Source organism: Miniopterus schreibersii, assembly GCF_964146895.1.
Source record: "Miniopterus schreibersii genome assembly, chromosome: 1".
NCBI lineage: Eukaryota > Metazoa > Chordata > Mammalia > Chiroptera > Miniopteridae > Miniopterus > Miniopterus schreibersii.
The window spans coordinates 85,501,964-85,514,626 of record NC_138101.1 but is presented as its reverse complement, the minus strand read 5'-3'; the positions used below and the strand labels follow the sequence as shown (position 1 = coordinate 85,514,626).

At 38.3% G+C, this 12,663-nt stretch overlaps 1 protein-coding gene across 1 annotated transcript in view; it reads left to right on the top strand.

Moving 5' to 3' along the window:
- Positions 1–12,663, top strand: part of MALRD1 (MAM and LDL receptor class A domain containing 1) — a gene marked incomplete at its 5' end in the record, with an annotated part of 544,166 nt that overhangs the window by 91,760 nt on the left and 439,743 nt on the right. Inside the window, one exon of the mRNA XM_081144915.1 lies at positions 6,845–7,018. Coding sequence (XP_081001041.1) covers positions 6,845–7,018 — 174 coding nt within the window. The remainder of the gene's footprint in view (positions 1–6,844; positions 7,019–12,663) is intronic.

Below are 12,663 nucleotides of genomic sequence, written 5' to 3'. Positions count from 1 at the left end.
ATAATTATGTTTTCCGCTTGAGAGGAGTCTGAGAGTGCTCAGAACTCTTAATAGGTGTTCTTCCTCCTTTTATCTCCTTTTTTTTGTCTTCCCCCCCCCCCCCCCCCCGGCCTATTCCTCTGTGGGAATTAGGGTTAAAACAACTGACTGGACTTGACTTCCACTTTGCTCAGATGCACTCCACACTCTCCCACCTTTGCTTTATTTTAATTAAAACTCTGATAAATACAGTTGTTTCTCTGTTTCTTTGTTTTGTTTTGTTTTATTTTGTTTGAGAACTCCTGGAGATTTTCCTTGTGCTTTCAAGGTCATGTACCAAAGTAATTCGATCCCTATTGTTAATTACATTAGAGACACTGGATACAAAAATATAGAACGTATTAATTCTACCTCTTTTACAAAAATTTGAACACAAACCTTAAGAGCTTTATTAGGAATTTCTGAGACTCACTGAGAAATCAGGTTTTGTTTTTCGTTTTCTTTTTAAAGATAATCTACATTTCCCGTTGTTGCCTGCTGGTACTCATTCATTTTGGTCACTGGGGTTGTGTCTCATTTTACGATTGTTTCCACTTGAGGACGTTTTCTCTCCTGTTACTTAAATTTGAAGCTTAGCGGTGGGAGGTTTTTAGGCGAGGACTCAGTGAAAGCAGTGGCCAGTTTAGATGCTCGACCGTTTATCTCTCAGAACCAAGTCTTCAACCTCCCAAGGCCTCAGACACTGATTTAATGTTTGCCTTTACTTTTGGAAAAATGAGAGTGCTTCAAGAACCCATTGTAGACTGCCAGAAGGGGTATTTGTTTTTTTACATTTTGTCTGCATCTGCTTTGATCTTAGTAATCTTTGAGTTAGAGGGAGGAATATTTGGATTATTTTATAATATTTTCCAGCTTAAGAAGTAGTATTAGACTGTTAGAGGATGTTATTTATAGTCTAAGATACACATAGCTAATGTTATCTCTTAAAGGAGTGTTCTAAGAATATAATATTACTGTTTTTTATAAGTTTGTGGCAATGTTTGATTCTTTCATACAAGTTACAGAACAAGGGAACAAACCAAATTCTTATCTTCTTGAGTAATCAGAAAATCCAGCTGATCTTTCTAATTGGAACACATTGACTATAGTTGTCTTCATGGATTAGGAAATGTTTTGCATTATACCATGAGAAAGTGAGCAGCGAGATAACCGGGCACTTTGTCTGATCAAAGCCTTCATTTTGTAACATTAGATGATCTTTTTATTTACATAATCATGTCAGGATAACACAGTGAAGAGCATATTTTTTTGAAGGACTTTCAAAGAACATGAAGCTTTCTTTTGGGTGTCCTTTTCTAACAACAGACTTGTAATTTTGCATTATTACATTGTACTTTATGTACAATGTACAACACATGGCATGAACATGCTCACTTGTTTTTAGTTTATTCTTGTTCAAGAGGTGGATTTTAATTTAAAAGCCAAACCTTCCTTTAGTCACTAGTGTAAACTGGGCGTTGTTCTCTCTAATAGCTAGGAGATGGGACAACGTGTGGGAGCCAGAAACCACTATTTCTTATTGGTATTGAAATACTGTTACTGTTTTCAGTTGACTAGGAAATATCAAATATGAAGGGGATTTAGGTGAATTAATATTTTATGACTTCTCATATTTGAATTACTGTACAAAAGACATAATATCTCACTTTTAAGATTTCACAATTAAATACAGGAAGATTGATAACATAAAGCTTCTGCTTCATATATATTTTGTATATTTAAAAAAATTCCTAAATTAAGACAGTGAATGAAGATATCAGGGCAAACATATATGAAGCAAGGATGGGTTGGCTCCAAAACAAAGTCAGTCAGGCTGGACTACACAGTAGCATCTAAGTTTTTCAGCAGCCAGTGCAGAGAAGACACATGAGTCATTGCTGGGTTCAGACTATAGAATGTAAGAAGAAAAAACAAAACAAAAATAGTTCAGAGCCTTGTCCCCTGAGCGCTCACAACAATACCAAAATAAACATTTTTTATCTGATTCAATACAAACATAGTGCTTACCTACTCTGCCCTGATCACAGTCCTCAATGCTGGGAAAACAATGGGCCAACCTAACCACATGCTCGCCCTAAAGTAGAGTTCAGTGAGACATCCTGACAGCAGTTCAGGGTTAATAACCCACTTATAATGACTCTCTCAATGAGTTTCGAAAGGCCATGTCTTATAATGTTCCTCAAGTAGAGTGATGAACTCACATCAAAGACAAATTAACGAAAAAAGTGATTATTGAGTGGAGCTTGAAATGGTACAATCACAGTTTGTTCCCTGATTGTTTTGTTTAATATAAGGATAGATATTAGAGTATGTGATGCACTCAAGAGGAATCAACAGTTATGGGGGAAACATCGAGCAGGTATTCTCTCTACTTGTATGTGATCAAAACAGTGGAGATTATCAGTAAATGAGAAAAACAGGTTACACTTTACTGAGGATTCCAAACTTCCACTTAAGCTTGTTCAGGGAAGGACTATACAGGCAAAAACATAATGATGACTAGGAGTCATAAAACTCTCTATGGTCACAGTGAGTTGTGTGTGATAAATAATCTCTCTTCTCAGTATGGACTTATTGCCAGACGAGTTTTGAGGAGCTAACTTCTTCCCTTTTCCCCCTTCCCCCTTCCTTTCACTTTCTCTTTCTCCCTTCCCTTCCCTTCCCTTCCCTTCCCTTCCCTTCCCTTCCCTTCCCTTCCCTTCCCTTCCCTTCCCTTCCCTTCCCTTCCCTTCCCTTCCCTTCCCTTCCCTTCCCTTCCCTTCCCTTCCCTTCCCTTCCCTTCCCTTCCCTTCCCTTCCCTCCCCTCCCCTTCCCTTCCCTCCCCCTCCCCCCTTCCCCCCCTTCCCCCTCCCCTTCCCCTTCCCCTTCCCCTTCCCCCTCCCCTTCCCCCTCCCCTTCCCCTTCCCCTTCCCCTTCCCCCTCCCCTTCCCCTTCCCCTTCCCCCTCCCCTTCCCCTTCCCCTTCCCTCCCCTTCCCCTCCCCTCCCCTCCCCTTCCCCTTCCCCTCCCCTCCCCTCCCCCTTCCCCTTCCCCTCCCCTCCCCTCCCCCTTCCCCTCCCCCCCTCCCCTCCCCTCCCCTCCCCTCCCCCCCTCTCCCCTCCCCCCCCTCCCCTCCCCTCCCTTCCCTTCCCTTCCCTTCCCTTCCCTTCCCTTCCCTTCCCTTCCCTTCCCTTCCCTTCCCTTCCCTTCCCTTCCCTTCCCTTCCCTTCCCTTCCTTTTTTACTTTTAAAAATTGCTGTTTTTATTATTCTAGATCTTGAAGATATAGCAGGTGTAGCAATACCAGAGAGGGCCCAATTTAAGGCAGAGATGGCAGAGGTGGCTGACCAATGGAATAGAACTGAGAAAGGGACACGCAGCTCTGAGACAGGGAAGCAGCAGGAACAAAGGCCACAGGAAAGCTGGGGAAAGAAGCAGAAAATTTGAAGAGCAGAGTTTCAATTGGAGACAGACCAAAGGCAAATGATACAGAAAACAGAGAAATAAAGAAGACATCATTTTGAACTTCTAAATAATGCCCTGTTATATCCTTCACAGAATTAAGTATTCAAGAGCCCAGTTACTCCTTTGTAGAACTGACCACTCCTCCGGGGAACATCACAGGGCACCTTAGTGAACCAAAGAGCAAGTGGCTCCCCTGAGATCATCAACTCTCCAGCTTAGTTAGTCACCTGTCCTCCTAACTAGTAGATAAGTCACCTGATAAGATGGCCTTTCATTTTGAGGTAAAACTGATGATTTGATATTTTTAAACATATAGATAATATAAAATCAGAGACTACAATGAAAGACGACAACATCATTTGAGCTTTATTTTTCTCTCTCCAATTTGCAATGAAAGGAACTGCTTTGTTGTGACGTTTTTAACTACAGGAAACTCTCGTGAATACAGTGATTCGTGTTTTGCAGTCACACTATATGTAAAACTTGCCTTCGTGAAAACCCAAGAGAAATAAAACCAAGCCTTTAATGTGAATGTTGTATTTAACTGCTCCTTACTGAATCAGGCAGGAATCAAGAAAATAATCACCTTTAACAATGATAAGCAGTAAATAAATGTTAAATGATTGATGTAATTTTACGTGCTTTGCAGCTCTGTTTAGAACTTTCTGTGATGATGGAAATTTCCCTCTGCTACTCCCAGTATGGCAGCCACTAGCTGCATACAGCTACTGAGCACTTAAAATTTGATGAGTATAACTAAGAAAAGGATTAAAAAATTTTGTTTAATGCTAATTAATTTGTATGTAAATAGCCACACTATTTTTCTGCCTTTGTCATCACAGGCATTATACTTATTCATTCCTTTTCACTCTCCCCCATAAAACTCTGAGGTCTGTAAGGACATCTAATGCCTTGTACATTCTCTGACACAGAGCAGTTTCTTTCTCTCTTCTCTCTCTCCCCCTCTTCTCCTCTCTCTCCCTCCCACCCTAAGTTTATACATATTTACTTAAACACTGATGGGAATAGTCCACTCATCCCTGCCTTCTTCTTTTCCATTCTTATTAACTGAATGCAAACTGCCATTATAGGTTCTGTGAGGAACTCACAACAGGCATCGTCATGATTCTGAGTTCATGTCTTGATGTGCTACTCCTGGTGTGCATTAGATTGAGAGCCACAAACCTGGCACGCTGGATGAGTGCCTGTCTGACACCACAGCTGCATTAAAAACCTTGCACACTGGATGAGTGCCTGTCTGACACCACAGCTGCATTAAAAACCTTGCACACTGGATGAGTGCCTGTCTGACACCACAGCTGCATTAAAAACCTTGCACGCTGGATGAGTGCCTATCTGACACCACAGCTGCATTAAAACTTTTGTTCCATGCTTTTACCCTTACCAATTTTAAATGCAAAAAGGCTATAGAAGTTTTTCTTGGTCTATAATAAATTCAAGAATTCTCCTTAAGTTTCAACAGTGCCAATTATGTTAAAATAATAAATTAAATATAAGTTCTAAGCCCTTATCCTATTGAATATGGATACTGTTGCTTCCTACTCTTAATACACTATTAAAATAACTTCACACTGGCGATGTACTGAGTGGCAGTCTGACAGCTTGAAATTCTGATGGGGCATGCACATCTCTTGTACAACAGGTTTAAAAACTCTGTTGTGCATATTTACAAGCTTGGAACATGCTGAAATTATAGCAGGGATCTGAAATTTAATTGTAAGTGAGGAACATAAATCCTTGCTTTCCATAGAATTTAATTAAACACTTCCACTTGACTTTATATATCTGCCTACCTGTCAAGGTCTGAGTTTATGTGAACCTGGGAGTAAAATCTAAGATGAGTTTAAATGATCAGGTAGTATCAGTATACATTGGGGGAAAAATGTGAACTACATTAGAACAGAAAATGCTTCATATTTTATAATGAACAATTTTTAAAAAGAGAATTTAATGAAATTTTATCACCTTTCATCTCCACTAAAATTGGTACCAACAGTGAAATAAACAGGTACCTTATATATATGCATGAATATCTGCTCATGTAACAAAAAAGCACAGTGATAAAGGAAAAAAGCAAGAATTTAAAAGATAATTAAATTAAAATGGAATCACTTTGAATCCAAAGAGAAGGATTTTGTTTCTGTGGGGCCTCATCTCTGAATGTTCTGTTTCTCCTTGAAAAATGCAGCCTTAAGACTTTCTATGTCATAATGCAAAAGAAAAAAAAGACTGCTGTGTGTCTGAGACTGTTTTTATGAGGTTTAGTTGACATATTTTATAGCATGGATTATCCAACCATTGAGGGAATTAATTTTTGCCTCCCACAGTGCCCAGTACTTATTAAATTGTCAGTAAATATTGGTTGAATAAATAACTTTGATGAATTCTATGTTATAGCTACTGATAGCACCTAAAATAATCCTCTCCCTCTATTTTCTTCACTACATGGTTTACCGGTCAAACGTTTAGATTATGTCATCTTTTATGATGAGTAGGAAGAAAAATGACCGGGCCCCTTAGCTGCCAAAAAAACAGTATCTTACTTGGATTAAATTATTAATGAGTAGCATCATATGAACTCCCAAATTCTTTGATAATGTTACAACAGAGAAGGGATTAATGATGAATATTAATTATGGTTTCCCAAGGAGAATGAATACTTGGTTTTGTAACTTTGAGAAGAAAGTGTGCCTCCCCAGATTTATAAGAGCAATAGGGAAGGCTCCTGGGAAACTTCCATGATGCTGTGTGCAAATGTGTGCCCTCAAACTTGTTTGGTAGGATTGGTAGTATGCCGGTGCCCCATTTCTTTAGACAGCTCCACGGTGTGCATTAAATACACTAGTTGGTAAAGCCGCCTTGAGCCTTTTGTTTTGTTTTGCTTTTTTGTTCACCCTCACCTAAGGATATTTTTTTCATTCATTTTTAGAGAGAATGAAAGGGAGGGAGGGGGAGAGAGAGGGGGAGAAAGAGAGAGAAAGATGTGAGACACATCCATTGGTTGCCTCCCACGCACCCTGATTGAAGTTGGAGATCAGGGATTTGACCTACAACCCAGGTATGTGACCTTGATTGGGAATGGAACCAGAGACCTTTCATTGGGAGGGCCAACGCTCTAAGTACTGAGCCACACTGGCCAGGGCTTTGAGCTTTTTCTTAAGTAGAGAATACAAAGTCTGGCAAAGGACTACTTACTATTTTCTGAGCTTTACACAGGAAAAGAGAATTATATTTCCTCTGGAGAAGATTATATTTAACACCAAATTAGTTTGGGATATTTTTAATTATGGAAAAGCTACTTGAGACAGTTAAATGGAATATTCAAAAATATTTTTCAACAGGTGCAGTTTTGGTATCAGTTGTCTCAGCATTCACATCTCTCAGTTTTTACAAGAACATCGCTGGATGGAAATTTGCAAAAGCAAGGTGATCTAATTGGAATCTCCAAATCTCAGTGGAGACAAGCAAAAATCAATCTTTATGCAAAGGCTGGAGAATCTAGTTTGCCTTTTCAGGTAAGCACATAAGAAATCAGTAAAACTCAGTAGAAGATACCTATTTAATGCTAATCTTCTCAGACAACAATTAACACATACATCCTTTTGCCATCAATAAAGCAAGCCAATCAGGGATGAGTAGAGAGGTTATCTTAACTAAGTACTCAAGAATTATCTAGAAGCATAGCAAAAGTGGAGTTAAGAATTTAATAGAATGGCACAGATTAGAGTAATTTATTAGGAAATTGTTTTTTTAAGTGTGGATGGTAGATTATTTGAGAGAGTGAAAAATACCTTACTTGGGCTGCACCCACATTTTAATTCTATTGCCTTATTTTCTGCAGCCCATGATATTGAGGATTTTTATCAAACTTTGATGTCATTTTCTTGGTTAGTAATAAAATAAGGCAACTGTAGCTTATCAAATGAGTGCCCCAACTTCCACCTCCTGAACATGGCTCCCTTCTGGATGATGTTTGCAATGAGTTATTTTTGAAACTAGATTTAGAAACTAGGTAGACTATAGTGGAGAATGGAGTGCCTTTGGAGTCTGGTGGCCTGAGTGCTGACATCTGCTCAGCTCATTGTCTGCTAAGTGACTATGCATATTACATCTCTGAGCTTCAAATTTCCCAGTCTGTGAAACCACAGTGGTGGTCAAAACAATACTTTAGGTGACTCTGGGTATTAAAGAGAAAGTTGCTACAATGGTGGCTGTGAAATGGGCTCTGGTTCAAATCCAGGTGTAAGATCATAAGGATGTTGCTTAATCCCTCTGCTTTTCTTCCTCTGCAAGTGTGTGTGTGTGTGTGTGTGTGTGTGTGTGTGTGTGAGGGTCATTGTTAGGGTGTTAGGGGTCCCTGATAAATAACATACCTCATCTGTTCCTCATTTTTGAACCAATTGAGATAAATATAGATAAAAATAGAGAGCAGAATATTTTAGAGAAGATGACTTTAGGATCTGCAGCCATATGTTTAAAATAATCACCTCAGAATGAACAGATTCACCCAGAGAACAACCGACTCTGCTAGAGAAATACAGGACTCACACTTTGGGGGGCACCTTTTTGCCATTCACCAGGGATAATTTCAGAGTGCATGCCTCCTGCAGACAGTTTGGCTCACAGAAGGGGGCATGAATGAGAGACAAAGAGGATGAGCTGAGAACACCCAGCTGATTCTTTTAACATCACCAACCATTTAAATCTTCCTCCTCCCAGGGGAAAAGTAAAGGGTGGGTGACAGCAGTGCCACTTCAGGGAAGTCCCTGCCCGTGGGAGCAGGAGGGATAGGAAACAGCACAGACTCCAGTTAGTATTATCTCCATTACCGTTCTGTGAGGATTAAGTGACTTACACATGTCACGCACAAGGGAGAAATCTCGCATCGAGTAAACAGACCAAGTTAGCTATTATTGTTGCTGTGGTTATTGCCTGGACAATGTCTGGAAATACAGACACTCAATAAATGTTAGTGCTCTTTATTTTGAGAAAGACTCTCCTATTGGCTAGAACTCTAGGCTCAATGGTTAGAGGCTTCTTCACTCTATGAAAGTCTTCAAACTCCCTTGATTCTCAATGAATATATATGCGCGTGTGTGTGTGTGTGTGTGTGTGTGTGTGTGTATACACACACATACATGATTCCACTCCCATATCTAATGGATGAAAACACCATGAATTATTTAACTCTAAATTGGAAAACATTTTATAAAGGCAAGTCATGGAATCGTTTTCATGTCCATGTCCATTACATGTGACAGGGCAAACAAAATCAGGACAATTTGAAATCTTGCCTCCTTTATTTATATTCCATATAAGCTTTTAAAATTAGGTTTGCTTTGAGTTATAATGAAACCATTATAATCTTTCAGAGCCTATTATTAATTGACATCAGGAAGAAAACAGAATGTTCTTTTCTACACACAAAAAACCTTCACATAAATGTTTATAGCAGCTTTATTCATAATTGTCAAAAGGTGGAAGCAACCAAGATGCCTTTGAACAGGTGAACGGATAAATAAACTGTGCTACATCCAGACAATGAAATATTATTTAACGTTAAGTACAAATGAGCTATGGAGTCATGATTCACATGGAGGAACCCTAAAATGGATATTACTAAGCAAAAGAAGCCAATGTGAAAAGGCTACATCCTGTATGATTCCAAATATATGACAACGTGGGAAAGGAAAAACTATGAAGACAATAAAAAGATCAGTGGTTGTCGGGTTGGGGAAGGCAGGTGGAGACAAGCAATGAAAAGAGGGTTTTTAGGACAGAGAAAACATTTTGATAGTATAACGATAGATGCGGGTCATGTATGCATTGGTTCAAACCCATAAAACGTACAACAGTAAGAATTACCCATAATGTAAACCATGGAGTTTGTGTGATTATGATATGTAACTAAGTTTATCAGTTGTAACAAAGGCCCCACTCCGGGGGGGGCGATGGTAATGGGGGAGACCACGCATGAGTGGGGGCAGGGGGCATGTGGAAAACTCTATACCTTCCCCTCAGTTTTGCAGTGAACCTAAACTGCTCTAAAAGTCTTAATAATAAACAAAACAAAAGCCAGAATGTCCTGTTAGTACGAGTTATTTGAGGAATATTATGAGTTGAGACACATGCCGTTCCTGCAAAGCCTGGAGGCATCATTGACCTATCGCTATTATTGAGGACTTTCAGCATTGTGTAGTTTCCTTCTCTTTAATATTTCTTTGGGATTTTAGTTTTTCTTTTGCTCTGCTTTGCAGTGCAAATTGAGACACTTTATTATCTGGGGAATATTAACTAGTTTGTAGATTCACCAGTGCTGTGGTAGGATTTTATAATTTGGCAGCAAGAGATTATAAAATCTTGTGATGCTTTCTAAAGCAGCCTTACTCTCCTCTCTCCTTTTATTCCCCTCCATGGGGGCCCAAAACCACGTGTCGGCTACTCTCTCCCCATTTGGGGGCTCCCATTCATCACCGATCACCCTCAGCTTAACTGGGATGCCCTTCGAAGGGAGTGAATGGTCCTGGTTCTTGCTAAACCTCAGCCATGTTGAATTCATCCCCGAGAAGGAAAGGGTTTTGTCTGTTCCTTCTTTACCCTCTTACTTGGCTATAAGAAAGGTTAATTTTAGAGACAACAGGTGAGTAAAAGGAAAAACAAGAAAAATTGCATCAGATTTCACCATTAAGAAGCCCATTACAGGACCACAATCTCTAATCAGCAACTTGGAAAATTAAAATTTGGAAAGCAGTTAAGCACGTGAAAAATGAATTTAGAGGCAACACTTAACCTGACCTGAACCAAGGGAAGTATTGAGGCAGTTCATTCAGTGATGGGTTTGCCTTGCAGCGTTGCCTTTAAGCTTCCTGAGGAAATCATGTGATACATGCCATATGTTTTAGATTAATGGTCTCAATTCTGAACTATTCAAATTTCAAAACCCAGCTTTCCCCAAAGACTTTAGATAAGGTATCCTGGGCCTGTGTTAACATTCTGGTGTGAATCAGTCGAGATTTGATACACACAAACACATACACAGACATAAACACAAATTACACAAATATGCAGTCACACACATATATACATACAGTATTATTTAATACAAAATAACATATATATCATTAAATATATCAAACAAATAGAAAACACAGAGTGAGGCAAATACCCATGTACTCACACCTCAGAATTAACTAATGTAAACATTTTGTTTGCTTATAATGTTAATGTTTGTTTACCTGTTAAGATGCAGCTTTGTCCTCTGTGTACCTCTTTTTATAACCATTTCTAATCCTCAGCAGGAAAAAGAAATGCTAATATTATGTTGGTTTTAATCTGATTTCTCTAAGCGTATATTTGAAAAATATGGAAGTATACATGAGGATTCTAGCTAGGTTCTACTTCATTCTTTTATCAACAACACATGGAAAAGATATTATACCTACAAATAGTTAATGTAGCTTCTAAATATTTAAATATTTCAAGTTTATCTTCTTGGAAACAGTCTTCTTGGGTACTTTAAATTTAGTGGACTGAATTGTTTAAGGGTGACCTTAGTCATTGCCTGGCCATCAGTTCAGTGTGACTAAACTCTGAACATATTTATACAACATAATCCAGTCCAATCCAAATATTGGAAAGGAGAAAGGCATCGGGCTCTATGACCTTCTGTATTCCCTCGTAGCCGTGAAATTCTAATTCGCTCTGGTCCTTTTGACGTCTCATGTAGACATCACAACAGAGAACAAACTCCTTTGATTTCCTTAGGAAATAAGCACCCTAGTCAGGTAGGGCTTTCATGGTTCCTGCAGGAACAGGATTAGGTTTACTGTTCATTCTGTAGGAACAGCAAATTAACATCTGTTCAATATTCTCTCCATTTCTTGTACAGTTTTTACAGGAAGAATGTAAATCAAATAGTTAATAGTATTCTTTCCAATCTGTTTTAACTTAGCCTGTTTACCTGATGTGTTCAGCTTTTTACACAAACATATTCATTTAACTTACAATTTCTCCCCTAACTGCTGTTCTTAGTTTTAATATCTAAAGGTGGCACTTTATCTGAGTTACTGTCCATTGATTTCCAGTTGATCTGTTTTCTTTGAGTTTCCTATTAAAATATAACTGTGTCCTATTTTAGATTTTATTTTACAATGACCCTTCTGTGAAATTTTCTACAATGATTGATACCACGCTCACTCTTTGTCAGTCAATGATATAAATCAATAACAATTTCCTGACATTATTTGAAGATCCAGTAAGATTTATAATACAGAAGAGAAAGCTGAACTGGCCTCTGTAAAGTTGCTATGTCCTTAGCCTTCTTAATCTAGGGATTCATTAAATCTGTTTTGCCAGGTCGTTTTTTGTTCTGCAGTATCTGCTGAAGACAGATTATCTCCTTATTTCATTATAGTGATGCAATATAGCATAATCATTAAGTGGCTCAGGTAACATATTTTTCTTACCAGATCCCTGACCTCCAATCAATTACTTCAACTCTTTTAAGCTTCTGTTTCCATTGCTTTAAAAGGAAGAGAAAAATAGCACTATCTTCACAGCATTAAAACAAGTGAACATGCCTGGTTTGTAGTCAGCTCTAAAGAAAAGTTAGCTCTTGCTCTTATTATTCATACCACTATCATTCAAAAATTACTATATTCCCATTTTTCCTCTTACTATCTTTCTACTTTCTCCTTTGCCTCTTAGATTTATATTTATTGTCCTTGTTATTCTTTTTTAAAACAAGATACCAAAGAACCAAAATCTAAATATTTAGATTTAGTATTTTTCTGGAAAAGCTCCCTTCATTTTGCAGGTGTAAAAAGTAATCACTTGATTACAAACAGCATTTACAAGTTGTGGTTCCTGAAAGCAAAAACAAGAAATGATTTTGTTCTTTCAGGGAGTAATATAATTAATTAAATAAAACAAATTTCAACTGAGAAATAGTTTAAAAAGGGAAAGACATCTACATATAATTTGAAGTTTAAAGTTTTTAAATGGCCTTAAAAATCTTACGAAATGAGGTTTTCAACCTTCTTTCATCCATGGCTGCAACATCTCTCTGAGCAACTTCCTTCTTGCTTACTGATTATTAATTGATACTATCTTTCCCAAAGGGAGTTGCCTAGGCTTACAAATCAAAATATCCATTTGGTTA